Consider the following 15,451-nt stretch of genomic DNA (forward strand, 5'->3'; position numbering starts at 1 on the left):
AACACACACCAAATGGGAAGTTTCCCACCACCTCCAGCAGGTCCTGGGTGGAGGAGGGCAAATATTGATTGGACACCATTGGTGTTGCTCTGGAGTCACCCCAACAGATGTTTTTCTTTGGCAGGTTCCACTGCCCTGTTTATTTTAAATTGCTCCATCATTCACTCGAGGTCAAAGGCCCGAGGATGGAGAGAGTGTTGTGAGAAGGAGGGTGAGAGGAGAAGATGACTTTTTCTTCTGGCCTCTGGGCCAAAGGGCAGCGGGGCTAATGAGGAAGGAGCAGGGAGTCATGTGCTCTCGCTCTCGGAGTTCACCCGGAGTTACTCCTCAGAGTTAAAGTTTAACCCCAGTTTTCAGATTCCTCTGCACTTCAGCTAATGCAGTTAACACACTTCCACACTAATATTCAGTCCAACATTTACAGAGAACTGATTCAGTCATCTTAATCTAAAGGAACCTACAAAGAAAAAAAAAACAAAAAAAACATGAAATGCCAGTGGCTGTTAAATTCTACCCTGTTTTACTGACTTACTTTTCTGTCATTCTCTAAAAGAAAACAGCAAAGAAGTGAGCTCTTGCAATAGTCTAATCTTAGCAGGGGCGGACGAGTTACCGTTTTATATACTGTGGAGTTTAAATATCAACCTCTGACACAAGCCTCCTCTTTTCAGTTGAGATTATAGAAGCAGAAACGTGAATCTCTGCTAAACAGGTAATCGCTGTGAAGCCTGCAGGGTTTGAACTGGTTAAACCTATCGTATCACAATAGTATGTCTGTCTCTGTGATGTATCATGTTCTGTTGCCATGTCTACAGACATCCTGTATCTCTGAACAACAGAAGCTTAATTTTCACTTCAGTCCTTGATAATATAAATGCACAATTTTAGCCATTTAATTACTTATATGTGGAGTATTTTAATTCCCTGATTCTGCTAATACCCATACTGTACACTGACAGACCGAAGGTGACAGCATCTTTACTGTATGTACCCAAAAATAGTATTCTAAACAGTGTTTCAGTCCAAAGAGCGCTCATTTCTGATGCATATTTAATCCACATTGACCATCAGTTCTTAGCATAGCCTGGAAAAAGTAGTTGTAGTTATTGTTTTATTATGTTTTATTATTATTCCAATATAATAGCATCTACACTATTTTCATTTGATGTAAATGTGCAGCCACAATTAGTTTAACCATCATATATTATAACTCAAGCAGGAACAAAATATTATGAGAAAATTATTTTCTTTTTACATTAAATAAACCTAAGGAGAAATGTAGGCAGAAAGTTTGGATTAATCAGGTGTATGTTCAGGTCTCTGTGTAGTGTTAGTGTGTGTGTGTACATGCATTGTTCAGGTGAGTGTGGTGAAGGTTAATCTGCCTCACTGTGACGGCTCTGGACTCCTGACTGTGTTGAGAATGCACAGACTCCACCACAGTCGACTTCACGCTGAGAGCAGCTGCATTCCTGACCTGCAGTTCAAAGAGCAAAGAACACACACACACATGCCAGAGAGACACACACAAACGCACCTACTAACTCCCAAATATGTAAGGCATATGTACTCAGGCACAAGGGCACATGCACACGCTATGCCACAACATTCAAACACACAGCGATACTTGTGCAACTGCTACAACACACAGTCACACTCAAGCTCATGTCCAAACAAACGTGCTGTGTTGTTCCTTCAACAAACACTGCAGCTGACATAAAACATGAAAACATGAACACTCATGTTCTGATCTCACACTCCAAAGCTGCAAAAAAAAAAAAAAAAAAAAAGGGCAGGGAAAAAAAACATGTGAGGACAGAGAGGTCAGTGATCTGACCTCTAAGAAAGGTGGTTTTCAACTTACTTTCTGTCAAGGGGACATAATGTGGTCTGCTTTTTATGGCAATCACACCGGTTCTCTCAGGTTATTGCCAGCAATCATTTGACTTTATTCTACAACCTACTCATTTCATTTTATTCCACATGTCTCAAAGCTTCAAAAGGTTTTGTTTACAAAATTCAAAGATTAAAGATTAATGAACTCCGGAGCACAAGCACAACAACGCAAACTTTACAGGATCTGTGCTAGTTAATTAATAGAAACATATCAACTGTGTTTATCCACAATTAACATTTCTTGTCAGTGAATGTCATTTTGGTATATTTGTCACTTTTAATGTTTGTTTAAATCAGTCATCAGAGCAGTCTAAACCTGAAAGGAGTTAACTTTCCAACATTTATCCAATCAATCAGTTTGGTTGTTTGGTTCCAAAGTTTAATTCTGGTTACAAGGAGCGTTACACAATTTTATTCCAGGCTATAGCATACTCTCAGTGATAAACATGTATTGAGCCTACCTGGCAATCCCTAAAATCCCCATAAAATAAACATGTTCCTAATAAAGAGTTCCTATAATGGCAATGGTGGACATATTAATCATTTTCTCAGGACAGTGTTCACATGTGATTTGGAGCTGTTCTAAAACATGACAGACTTCAGATTAAAGCTCCACCCTACACACCTCTGCACATATTTAAAGTCTTACATGTTACTATTTCATCAGGAAATATCAAACACTCCTCCATGTGGTCTGACCTCTGCTAATACACATAGACAGAGGCTTAAAGGAAAGCACTAATTCAACTTACAGCAGCTTAGCTCAGCCCCTGATAACCTCTTAACCAAACAAAAGGCCTATCCATGCACAATGAGTCTCGCTGTGACGGATGTGGGTTAAAGTTGCCTTGTGCTCACATTTAAAAGGCTGCATTAACCTTACTGACGAAACTTGTGTAAGACAACTCCTTTCCAACCTTTTTTTTTATCAGCTTTTAACTCTTTGCTTCTTTGATATTTCTGCATTTTTGTGAGAGGGCGAACTCTTTTGAAGCTTCCTGGGACAGAATGTTTTGTCATTCAGGGGGAATTCCTGTAAAACCATGTGATGAGCAAACAGTTTTTGGTACATAGAGGTTCTTTTAAAGCAGACGTGCTTATAAGCAGCAGTGAATACCTCCTCTGTGGGTTTTTTCCCCCCTGCGTTTGGAGGCTGTTATTGGAAACCTTGGTTGCAGGCTCCGATTGTTTATTTTGTCCTCCCTTTTTTCGTGGAGACCTTCACATGACAGTGCTGTCGGTATGACAGACAAAGCAGGCCAGAAATTCCACAGGAGCGCTGCCTACTGCCAAGACGATGGATGAGTTACACAGCAAATTATGACTGGGCTTGTAAAACAGAAGCAGTATACATGTACATACAGTATTACAATGCTTTTGTTTAGATCATGAATAACTTACAGTCTAAACTTACAGTTAAAGGGCCATTCCATCAGTTTTACACATGAAGAACAGTTTTCTCGTCATGAGACGTAGGTTACTACACACTGTCAAAACATAATTACACATAAATTATTTATACATAATTAATTTGCAACAGGAAATATGTATTAAAGGAGACATAATGCCATGCCAATGTTATGTTAATTTGAATTAACATGCATAAATATATCTGCAAAATGGTTCCGGACAATGACACTTCATAATTAAAAACAGCTTGCGATTGTGTTTAGGCAAGTTAAAGCACATATTTAAGGTTAGTGAAAGACTGTGGGTATGGTTTGACACTGAAATGGTGGCTTAATGGTGTTTTTTTTTTCACAAAAAACATGATCTTTCTCCAGTCTTTTAAGTAATTTTGATGCCTAAACCTACAATTAAAGTCTTGCACTTAGTATGTTCAACACCCCCCACATCTGTGTGCAAAAACTGACACAACATGGAGGAAAAAAGTGACAAAAGGTGAACATTTCTGGCAGTGTACAACATATAGACGGTGTAATTCTATGGACATAAACAGGCTATCAGACTGGCTTTAGATCTGGTTATAACAAGAAAGATTGTGGTTATGGTTAATTCCCTACCCCAATCTCCACATGCTTACTTTCTGCCTCACTGCATGAAGAACAAACTGTTTTCTGCATCTACACTGAGCATTGGTATTTTAAAAAAAAAATCATGAAATGTAGGATTGTCCAATACATATGTAAGTTCTACAGATGGGCTGGTCTAAAAGACGTGGACTAAAAGTTATGATCGATCTCTGCTTCACCAATTTTAACTCTTTCTTTAGTTTCTTTTTTTAAAATCTGTCTCTTGCAAGTCCAACTTTATGGACATACAATACTGACTCACAAAAGTACATTCTGGTCATACAAAAGTGTAACCAGTCCCATCCAGGACCCAGCAGTTGACCACGCTCTCTGGCATCCTTAACACTGACCTGTGAGTATGTGCAGCAGGTGTGAAAAGGAGCTGGTGGCGTATCATGTAACCTTCTGACAAGCTGCTCAACAACAACAGGCCCTCCCTGTTATTATTGGGTCAACAAAGTCGGAGGAAGTCTTACAGATTAGAGTGGAGTGGAGAACATGAGCGTGAGTGCCATGCGCTTGCTGTGTGTCGACCCGAGACCCCCACCCCTCTTTGTTGAGGTTAACTCACACACCCCCCCCCTTTGCTCCCAGGCTGGCCCGAGGTCAGGGGGGAAACAGGCAGCCAGTCAGGCAGCCAGGCATTCTTTCTCTGTGTGTGTGTGTGTGTGTGTGTGGCTGCAGCCCACTCTGTGCTCTTTGACTCCGCTGGCCTTATAAGGCATCCAGTGTCATGGCAACGGCAGGGCTTGAATAGCAGTGTCAAATCCCTCAGCACACAGACACACGCTCACTCTCCCTAAAGGAGGGAGCGAGGCAGAGACACAGAGAGGGGATTGAGAGGAGCAGAAGAGGAGAGGCTATCTCCGGGCTGCTCTCCACTGCAGCGTCTGGCTTTCACTAAAAGGTCCGTGACCGTGTTTTTCCTGCGCTTGTTTGCCTAATTTATTCCTGCCAGGGCCAGCAGAAAGAAAGGCGGAAAGAAGAAGAAGAGGAAAAAAAAAAAAAAAAAAGGACGGGCAGAATAGTAAAGAGTGCAACAGTACACCCTGACTCGCTGACAGGGAATGCAGAGGAGAGGTTCTGGCCTCTGGTTGTTACTGCTGGATGGACAAGCACTGACAAAACAAGAGAAGAGGGAGAGGGAGACAACACTTTGTGGAGCTTTGAGAGAAGAGAGAGAGAGAGAGGCAACTGCCACTAAGGAGATTACTCAACAGCTTTTGTTTTGGCTTGTTTTTTTTTTTTTCTCCTGTGACATTTGAGCCTCTGACACCACAGACTCTGAGGACTTGGACGAGCCACAAGAAAAGCATAATTTCACCGCAGACAAGAGAAGAGGACGACTTCTTTGATGAACTCTGTCGCTGCACAAACCACATTTTTCTAGGAGTGAAAAGAGTGTATTGTCTTTCTAACCACTCTTCTAATTTTAATATCAAGTGTGGGATCAGTGTCTACATGCGGTTATTTTGAAGACACAAAGGTGTTGCTGAGCCAAAACGCTAGTTGTGTATAAAAGCTGAAGAGACACTGAACTCATCTACTCTCAGAAAACCAAAGAAAAAGGACAAAATCCAATTCCAAAATTACCTAGACGTCTTCTTTTTTTTTTCTTCTTTTTTTTCCTTTTGGGACACGTGTATGACCATTTTCAGAGCAAAATACTATCTTATTTTCCTCTTCATCACTAACACCTCTGGTTCTGTAACAGCCTCGACAAGTCAAGAGTGCGTCTGGACTAGAACTGCCTCAGATCAGCAGATAACACCTCTGCACGCCAGGAACTGGTTGGACTAGTTTATAAGTTGGAGGAGAGGGCAGGGCAGTTTAACCCTGCCTGAAGGAGAGTTGTGTTTTATTTTCCTCCCACTTGCTTGTCCTTTTGGGAGAAAGTCGTGCGCTGAGAGAGAGAGAGAGACAGAGAGCGAGAGAGGGGCTGAGCTTCTTTTTTATTTGGAGAGCGACTCTACTTTTGTCCCCTCGCCACTTTGCTTAAGGATAGGTGAGGTATTTTTTTTTCCTCACTTCTTCCAGTCAGGGAGACAGAGAAAGTGAGAGGGAGGCAAGAAAGAAAGAAAGAAAGAGGGAGTCAAAGTGTAATTTATTGTTTCCTGTGAAAAGAGCAAGGCTGCACCCTTTTCTCCTGCTTGAACTCTGAACCACTAAATGTGTGCCAAGTTTTCTCAGACCTTCGGAGCCATTGATCGGAGGTCAGGGCAGAAAACGCACGGGTGAAAGACAAGAACAGAGAGCAGAGGGATTAAAGAAGAGAGAAAAAAAGCACTGAGAAGGGCCTCTGGGTCAGTCCGAGCAGACGGCAAAGGGGAGAAAGGTCAACGTGTTGGAACCCTGGACAACTCGTCTTCAGATTTCTGGACAAAGCCTGCCTTGAATTACAAAACCTGGAGTCACTGTCTTTTGAGTCTGGAATCAGTTTGTTAAGACTTTGAGGGTAGTTGGGAGCTGGGGGACAGGGCGGGTCTGTGTATGATCCACTCACAGGACTGCGTGTCTCAGAGAGAATATGGCCATGGTGAGCGGGGGATGGGGCAACCCCAACGGGGACACTAATGGACTAGGGGAGAAGGCTTACCTGAGGAGGGAGGAAGAGGACGGATCGCCCCAGGCTGGGAGCAGTGATGTGGACGTCGGGGATGAGGACAAGGCCTGCGTGGTGGACTGCGTGGTGTGCGGTGACAAGTCCAGTGGGAAGCACTACGGCGTGTTCACCTGCGAGGGCTGCAAGAGCTTCTTCAAGAGGAGCATCAGGCGAAACCTCAGCTACTCGTGCAGGTAGGGGCTGCTGGGAGATTAAAGTTTAAAGTTTAGTTAGAACAGTATATGTGGAGATTAATGAGGCACATTTCATTTATTTTGCTCACTTTTCTTGTTGAGCAAACTTGTCTTCTTGGTCACACTTTACTTTAAATTTGACTTTGACTCAATGTATTTGACAACAACTATAATTCATAGGGGCACACATAACCAGATGCAGCTGTACAAACAGAATGGGAAACAATATAGTAAAGCACAGGTGTAATAACATAAAATATAATCATATATAAATCTGCCCAGAACTACATAACAGTGTGTTATTTAACATTTATAATAGAGTTGGCATCTTTTATATACACATTCACATTCATGAAGGAGACAACAGATTAGGTCCATTTCTCTCTCCAGAACGATTTGTTCCAACCTTGGATGTGTCTCGCAAACAGCCCTAGGAAAAAAAATAAAAGAAATGAAAGCCCTGAAGGTCAGTCATGTGAGGATGGATTGCCTCAGAAGGTCAACGTTCCCATTATTCCTCGCCGCAGTCAGGGAACACAATGTTGCAGCTCAATTCTCTGCTCTTACACATGGCTCTCAGCTCCTGAATATAGTTATTTCTTCCATCTAGTAATGCACTAACACTGAATGGAAGGTGTCTTTGTAGTCACTTTGCTACATCCAGGACTGAAAAGGGCTCTCTCTTTGAAATGTTGGCAGACCTCGTTCTGCTGTAAATGGCAACACAAGGGCGTGTAGGGCTGATGATTTACAAAGGTCACAGCCTTGATAGCTTTTCAGCCACGCCAGCTCACACAGTTCACTCATCATAGGGGTCAGTGAGAGAGGGGGGGTGGGAGAGGAGGAGGGAGAGAGGGGAGACAAACATGCAAATGAAAATTTCACTTCCTTATTGGAAGATACTCAAAGCTCTGTGAGCATTTTCCAGATTGCTATCAAGAAGTATTACAGCATATCAAATGTTTTTGCTCTTAAGCTTAAGTGTTTTATCTTTTGTTTCCTTTGTGCAGATCAAATCGAGAATGCCAAATCGACCAGCATCACCGCAACCAGTGCCAATACTGTCGGTTGAAGAAATGTTTCCGGGTTGGGATGCGCAAAGAAGGTAACAAAGTCCTGTCGTCCACATACACAGCAGGGTAAAGGTGTTTTTTTTAGAGTTAGCAAACGTCTCATGAGTATCTGAGGTTACTGTTCCGGGTTAAACAGTGGTGGAAGATCCTTTAATAAAAGCTGCATTAATCAATATATTTATATTAAGAGTGGGTAAAATGTATGTAAAGGGGATTGTTCACAGGGACAAAACCACAGGGAGTTATCACCTCACTCAGCTTCCCTCAGCTTCACTTAGCTCTTTCAACTCATGGTTTTGGTTTTACAGCCTACAACTTCAGTGCTCTAATAATGCCATTTTCTTCTGTAGCAGGCAGCGGTTTACAAGAAAAAGCTCTAAAAATGTGCTGTACACTGAGACTAACTCATGAACATAGTGGAGCATGTAGCTGCTGAAGAGTCAGATAATTTTCTCAGTTGGTAGAGACCAAAAACTGAGATTTTAAAAAAGGTGAATACTGGGCTTACAATCATCAAGTGGCCACAACCCCAGATGTCATTCCATAGCTGGTGGATGTGTAAATAATCAACTGCTCACCAACACATAATGTGTCAGCTTGCACTGCCAACAAGTAGCCAAACATTAAAAAATAAAAATCAACTAATGTAGGTTTCACTAAAAGTAAAAAATACTACAGTGTGGAAATATTACATTTCAAGTAAAAGTTCAGCAATATGTCACTTAAATTATCTCAAAAAGTACAGTACTTGGACTATGGTTTAAAACAGTATCCTGTCCTTTACATACCAACAACCAGAAATGCCCAAACACCCTGAGGAAAAACAAAACCACACAAGCTCGAATACTCAGAAACACACATACAAATAAATATCAGAAATGGGTAATTTGCATAGAAAACACCCTCTCTGAAACAAACAGCCACTGACATTTGCTAGTGATCCAAGCACAATATTTATACTGTCAACCTAAGCATGTTTTCACCCCAGTGCTCGACTCCCTGCAGCTGTTGGGCCTCAGGGACGAGGGAGCCACTGGAGGTGGCCATGTTTGATTTGCATAAGAAAGAAAGAAAGACAGAAAGAAAGAAAAGAAAAATATCTGCAAGTTGACAAGTTTGGTCCAAACACACTGAGGTGTTGGTACTCTGGTAACCGATTAATTACAGTGTCTAATTTTTCTTAATTTCATCATGGCTGATTAGGATCACAGAACGACGATTCCCATTTGGCCTGGTGTAATTATTTTCATTTCACCAATCAAACCCTCATTATCACATGACAAAACATTTCAGCGTTTTAATTTACTGCCATGTTCAGTGTGAAGTCTGTTGACAGTGAAGTCTGTAATCATATTCTAGTGTAACCTAACCCCTCTTGTATTTCAGTCTGTGTCAGTGGATACCACAAGTTCTCCCATACATAATGTGCACTGAGGTGACCGTGTGCCAGAGGTTATATTGGGCCTGGTTATTAATGAACCATGCTGACCGTGGCCGTGACGCAGGTCACACTGTTTCCACATTACCTGGAAATGTCTGTTTCTCCTTTAACCCAGTCAGGGGAGCGAGCTGAGCATGATTTCGTAACTACACTCAATGCTCAATTTAAGATTTAACAGCACTGTTCACTAAGATTTGGGACAATAAAAGCAGCTGTGCATTAACTTCAGCAAGAGCACTCACAGACAGACAGAGAGAGAGATGTTCCTGTATGGGTTGAGAAAATGTTCCTAATTCTCAGGTAAATCATTTTTTCATCTCAAAATGAATTATCACATAGCTGCTAACATTTTTTTTAAATAACACAGACGATATGTTCTTGAAGAGTTGGAATGATAATGAGCTTTTCATTCATTTTATGAAATGTAAACCCATTTTCCACAACCTTCAAAACACCATTCAAATGAAACATTTTCATATGTACTTTATTAAGTCCTTGAATCAAAACTGTAGAGAACCAAGGGCTTGTTATCACTTAGAGAGCACAAATCTCTACCAAGGCTGCATAATCCACTAAATGTGATATTTCTTTTAATTATAAAGGATGATCAGACATTTAATTATCTGGGTCTTCAATGCAGGACAGACTGTAACATGTATCATTTAAGGTGGTGCTGTAATTACTGAAATAAGAGTACAAGTGTGAAGAGAAACCGTCTGGAAGAGTAATAAAATGATTTGTGTGACCCAGTGCTGGAAGGAAATGTATATGTAACAGCAACAGCCCCAGTTCATTTCTAGCTGAGGACCTTTGTTTCTTCTCACATGTTTGGTGTCTATCTATGCTAATGATGGAAACCCACACAAGTATTCACTCACACCTGCATCAAAAAGTAGTCATGGATTCTGTGTCACTCTACATGCTGGGAGAACAAATTCCGACACAAAGGCAGGAACAGGTGCAGTGCTAACATCAGTTTTCAGGCTACATGGCTACTTAGCTCCTCAGCTGCAGCGCATCAAGCTGCACGTTTAACGTAACCTACCTGCAAACGTCACCTGGGCCCGGTGAGACGCCGGTGCACCACCTTCTCAGTTCCACCGAGAACCATACAGTCTATGGTGAGAGCACGCTGCCTGCCCGGAAGTTTCTTTAGTTTGTCTCGTGAGCGCACCTGCTGTCAATCAAACACCGACCCGCCCCCTGCAAAAGGAGCATTTCTAATATTTTCTCAGACTTTTTTCTGTATGGTAATAATAATGTCCTATGAACAGAGGACTAAATAACTGTCACACCCCCTGTCCACTGCCATTGTCAAAAATAGCAAATTAGGGAATATCTTTTTTTTTTTTTTTTTTTTTTTTTTTTTTTTTTTTTACAGCTACTGCATGATTTATTTGTGGGATTTTCAACACACAAAAAACGACAGCAGCAATACAGCTCATAAACCCTCATAAAATAAAAGACTCAATGAGAGAATATGTTATGGAAGGGTGTTTGTTCCTCCAGCAGAGTTACAGAGACTTGTAGAGTTTATGCCAGGGACCATTGTAGCTGTTGTGGAGGTTTACTGAGACACCACATGCTGCTTTTTCTTTTAATTTGTCACCCTGTCTGTATGTCTGACAAATGTAATGGCGTAAAAAGTACAGTATTTCCCTCTGAAATGAGGAGTAGAAGAATGAAGTAAACACGCAAGTAAAGTATAAGTGCTTAAAAATGTGCAGTACATGAGAATCCATATGTCAGAAACACCTTCAGTGAACAGTCTGGATTTATGTGTGTGAGAGGTTAATGATCGGTGTTGATTTTCTGCAACCATGTGTGAGCAGGCTACTTATGCCCTTAACACAACACACCAACACACCCAAATGTCTGCAGAAACACTGATGATGGAGTAAATTAGACTGTAATTAGTTACCTTCCATCCTGCTTCAATAACGCAGGAGTTTACTCTGAGCTTTTCTTTGGAACAACAAGCAGTTGTAGGAGACGTCAAGTGTTTTTCAGGCCCTTCATCAGATTCTCATTCTGTTTCCTCCTCTGCAGCTGTCCAGCGGGGTCGGATCCCTCCATCTCACTCAGGTATCAGTCCAAACTCCCTGGCGGGTGGAGTTGGAGGTGCAGGGCCCGGTCACATCGGGACAGATTATTTCAACGGGCAGCCGGTTTCAGATCTCATCTCCCAGCTCCTCCGGGCTGAGCCGTACCCCAGCAGCCGTTACGGGACCCCTTACAGCCAGGCACAGATGCAGGCATCTGCGAGTGGAGCCTCGGTCATGGGCATCGACAGCATCTGCGAGCTGGCCGCCCGGCTCCTCTTCAGCACCATCGAGTGGGCCAGAAACATCCCATACTTCCCAGAGCTGCCAGTCTCAGAGCAGGTCAGTGAAGACATACCTTTACTTGTTTCCTTTGGAAAACCAGATTAAAGTTTCAGTGCAGATTACATTTTAATGTGAAAATAAACAGTCAGTTAATGACCCTTTCCCAATTTCTTTCCCACAGGTGGCACTGCTTAGGCTGAGCTGGAGCGAGCTCTTCATCCTGAACGCTGCTCAGTCCGCTCTGCCCCTGCACATGGCACCTCTGCTGGCAGCTGCCGGGTTTCACTCGTCCCCGATGTCTGCTGAGCGCGTGGTGTCCTTCATGGACCAGGTCAGGATTTTTCAGGACCAGGTGGACAAGCTGAACAGGCTGCAGGTGGACTCAGCCGAGTACAGCTGCCTCAAAGCCATTGCGCTGTTTTCACCTGGTGAGGATTTTCATTAAGCTATCTGAGTGATGGGAGCTACTGTAACTGGATGTCCTAACTGTAAATTAGACCCAAGTGTCCTTATAGAAAACCAGAACAAAGCTGTGTGAACTTTTAGGGTTAAATCCCTACTGGTTCTAGGGAACCTTTGAGCGTGTGACCTCTGACCTCACTGAAGGAGGAGAATCACCTTTGAAACAACAGTTTAAGGTGCTTACTTGCTTTCTTGCTAAGAGTTTTGTGAGAAGATTGATACATGATACATGAGCTCATGTCTGGAGGCAGTTAGCTTAGCTTAGCACAAAGACTGAAAACAGGGGGAAACTGCTAGCCTAGCACTGTGCAAAGACAACAACATCCACCTACTATTGCTAAATCTCACAAATTAACACATTATATCTGAACTTTATGAAAAGTAAAGTTGAAAGACAAGTTGTGGTTTTAAAGGAGGTTATGGAAGTACTTTTAGGCTGACCAAGTTCTGGTGGGGGGATATTAGCTTTGGACAGAGCCTAAGTTAAACTAACTAGCAGCTGGTTTCATTTTTATCATACAGTCTTGGAACTGGGATTGATCTTCTCGTATAACTCGCAGCAAGAAAGCAAATAAGATTATTTTTCCCAGAATATTAACTATTCCTTAAAGGGATCAAATATTAAAGTGTAAATTTAGCATTTAAATTTTTACAAAAGATTAAAGAAGACACCATGGTAAAATAGACATTTCTAAGAGACAGGATTGAAAATATAAACATGCACAAGCAATGTAACATAAAAATTTAAGTAGTGACAACATCCTGTGTGTCTTTGCTTTACAGATGCATGCGGTCTGACAGACCCAGCCCACGTAGAGTCCCTGCAGGAGAAGGCCCAGGTTGCCCTGACAGAGTACGAAAGGTTGCAGTACCCCAACCAGCCTCAGCGATTCGGCCGCTTACTGCTGCGCCTCCCTGCTCTGCGTGCTGTGCCGGCCAACCTCATCTCCCAGCTCTTCTTCATGCGGCTGGTGGGCAAGACGCCCATCGAGACGCTGATCCGAGACATGCAGCTATCAGGGAGCTCCATCAGCTGGCCCTATGCACCGGGACAGTAAACCCCAGTGACTTCCAGAGTGAGACGAGACAGAGATCAGATGGGGAGGATACAGAGCTCACAAAGATCACATACAAGTACACACTGAATGTTATGAATACAAACTAGGATCCTATTTGTGAGTGTAGAGGTCAGTTTTTCCCCACATTAGCCCTGTAAAGTTTGGTGGTAGTCACACCAAAGCTGCTTTCAGGGAAACAAAAACGTATGTTTGTCTTTATGTTTGCTGCACTTGACAGTTTTCTCTGACCTCCTTCTGATCTCTCTTCGTCTCATTCTGGACAAAAAAACAGGGCTTGAATTGAAAATGCAGACTCTAACATGAGGCCATGTGCCTGTACTACCTCCTCCCATCTCACCCCTTATGTGACTCAGTTTGAACCCAGGCGCTGTGTGTTTTCACTCTGCTTTGTTTTTGAGTCAAAATGAAGCCATAGCAGTGCCACTTTTACAGACAAAGCTTTATACATCATCACAACTGGGACATATTGTGCACGTTGTGTAATGTTTGATACGTGGGATGAAATATCAGACTTTGTTACCAAATGTATTTGTGAAGACTGTAGTCTGTATCACCTTGTACAGCATTAAAACAAAGAAGAGGCATGAGCATTGCATTGTATATTGTACTATATGAAGTACAACCAAGAAATATTTTGTATGTTATATACTTAAAGGGATAGTTCAACATTTTGGGGATTGTGCTCATTTGCTTTCTTGCTGCAGATTGATACAATTTTTATGACTGTGCAGTTAATATGAAGCTAAAGCCAGCAGACACTTAGCTTATCTTATCTTAGCTTAGCTTAGCTTAGCATAAAGACTGTAAACAGGGGAAAACAGCTAGCCTGACTCTGACTGATGCTAGCAAAATCCACCTTCTAGCAATTCTAATGCTGTTAGTTAACACGCTCTATCTCTTTTATTCAGTGTGTACAAAAACCAAGTTGTGAAAACAACAATTTACCGTTTTAAACAGGGTTATGTGCCAGACTATTTCTTGGCTCTGAGCAGTTGCCAGGAAACCAGTGGAGACTCCAGAAAGTTACTGGTACATGCCAAGAAATAGCACATAACACCTGTAAACCACTGAACTGTTGTTTCCACGCTTCTTGTTTTTGGTCAGAAATATAACCCTCACAAACAACCTTCAGCAGAGTATATTTTACCTTGCACAAAACCAGGCTAGCGTTTTCCCCGTTTCCAGTCTTTATGCTAAGCTAAGCTAACAAGCCCCTGGTTCCATCTTGTTATTTACTTTCCAGAACAAGTAAGCAAATGACTGTATTTCAGAAAATGCTGAACTATTCCTTTACGATAGAAACAATAACTTTCTTGCAGTAGGAATCAACAAGAAGTGGAGGTGAACGTGTTCAGACTCACCCTGGCTCCTCAAACAGTCACATCCCTGTCTAACATTATTACCTCATGTTTTATACATCAAAGATTGTATCGCGAACTGTTCATGTACTAAAGTTAACGACAAAGGGATCAAGTTATCATTATCACAGAAACCATAAATAATAATATTCCCCTAAAAACCTGTCTGTCCACCAGATGTTGGCCAAAATATATTTGAAAATGTTTTAAAATGTAAAGTTTGATGTAAGAGGACACCTCAAGTTCAACAGATTACTTACAGAAAGCTACAGAGTCAAATAACTCTGGCTTTGCTGCTTAATCTCTGCAAACTGGACGCTGTTTCTTTTGCTTTTATAAGGGTAGAGGTAGTTCACTTTGATTTTTTTTCTCACTTTTTTGATCCTCTTTTAAAAGCACATCCTAACGGACAGAGGTCACTTTCAGATCATTTCTACACATATGCAAGGTACTCTGAGTGTTGAGGTGTAAAGGTTACGGTGTTTGTTGGTACTGAGATAAAGGGTACTAAACAGTTCATGAGTGTTGGTGCCATGAACTGCAGGTCCATGTGACAAACGTTTGTCTTGCCAAATTAATTGACTGAAAGACAATGTCAGGATAAACATGTTTTTTCGGTTTAAATGTATGTATTGCCTGTCATTACATCATCAAAATGGCGACAACCACCATGATCCCTGATGCTGTCAAACAACTTCGTCAGCAGCTCAACATGCTGTCCCTGAATCACTTTGTGTTACTTGTTGGGATATAAACTATAGTGATTTGACTGTGTAGTTTTATGTTGTTTCAATGACCATGCCAAAACTAAAAAAGAAATTACAAAAGAAGTTCATATGGCTGACTGGTTATTTTTGCATTATTGAAAATAAAAGTATGCACATTCCTTCTGTGGATGACTTGTGTATTTAAGTGTAGAACCTGTGCACATCACTCTCCCAGAAACAACTGGTCAAATAAGAAAATTAATCTGCAGGAATTTTAAT

At 41.7% G+C, this 15,451-nt stretch overlaps 1 protein-coding gene and 1 long non-coding RNA gene across 4 annotated transcripts in view; one reads left to right on the plus strand and one right to left on the minus strand.

The window, feature by feature from the left end:
* LOC108896513 (uncharacterized) overlaps positions 1-11,280 on the minus strand; it is a 23,792-nt gene extending 12,512 nt beyond the window's left edge. For 2 of the 3 annotated variants that reach the window (XR_001963128.2, XR_007814965.1), the window contains exons 1-2: positions 10,285-11,280; positions 6,526-6,735 (exon numbers count right to left, since the gene is read on the minus strand). This is a non-coding gene — a long non-coding RNA (uncharacterized LOC108896513). Of the gene's footprint in view, positions 1-6,525; positions 6,736-7,131; positions 7,709-10,284 lie in introns of those variants that run through there. The other variant, XR_007814964.1, reaches the window with a different exon arrangement.
* Positions 4,698-15,359, plus strand: LOC108896480 (nuclear receptor subfamily 2 group F member 6). Its single transcript, XM_018695630.2, has 5 exons — positions 4,698-6,725; positions 7,736-7,830; positions 11,289-11,623; positions 11,748-11,994; positions 12,812-15,359. The coding sequence occupies exons 1-5, from the start codon at positions 6,457-6,459 to the stop codon at positions 13,084-13,086; spliced, it is 1,221 nt and encodes a 406-aa protein (XP_018551146.1). The 5' UTR covers positions 4,698-6,456; the 3' UTR covers positions 13,087-15,359.
* The last annotated feature ends 92 nt before the right edge of the window (positions 15,360-15,451 follow it).

Source organism: Lates calcarifer, linkage group LG17 (genome assembly GCF_001640805.2).
Source record: "Lates calcarifer isolate ASB-BC8 linkage group LG17, TLL_Latcal_v3, whole genome shotgun sequence".
NCBI classification, from domain to species: domain Eukaryota; kingdom Metazoa; phylum Chordata; class Actinopteri; family Centropomidae; genus Lates; species Lates calcarifer.

Bases quoted from the DNA above. Each gene is read 5' to 3' on its own strand.
- LOC108896480 (XM_018695630.2), top strand. From the start codon at position 6,457: ATGGCCATGGTGAGCGGGGGATGGGGCAACCCCAACGGGGACACTAAT. The intron at 6,726-7,735 runs GTAGGGGCTGCT...TCCTTTGTGCAG, and splicing joins AACCTCAGCTACTCGTGCAG to ATCAAATCGAGAATGCCAAA. The intron at 11,995-12,811 runs GTGAGGATTTTC...TTTGCTTTACAG, and splicing joins CATTGCGCTGTTTTCACCTG to ATGCATGCGGTCTGACAGAC.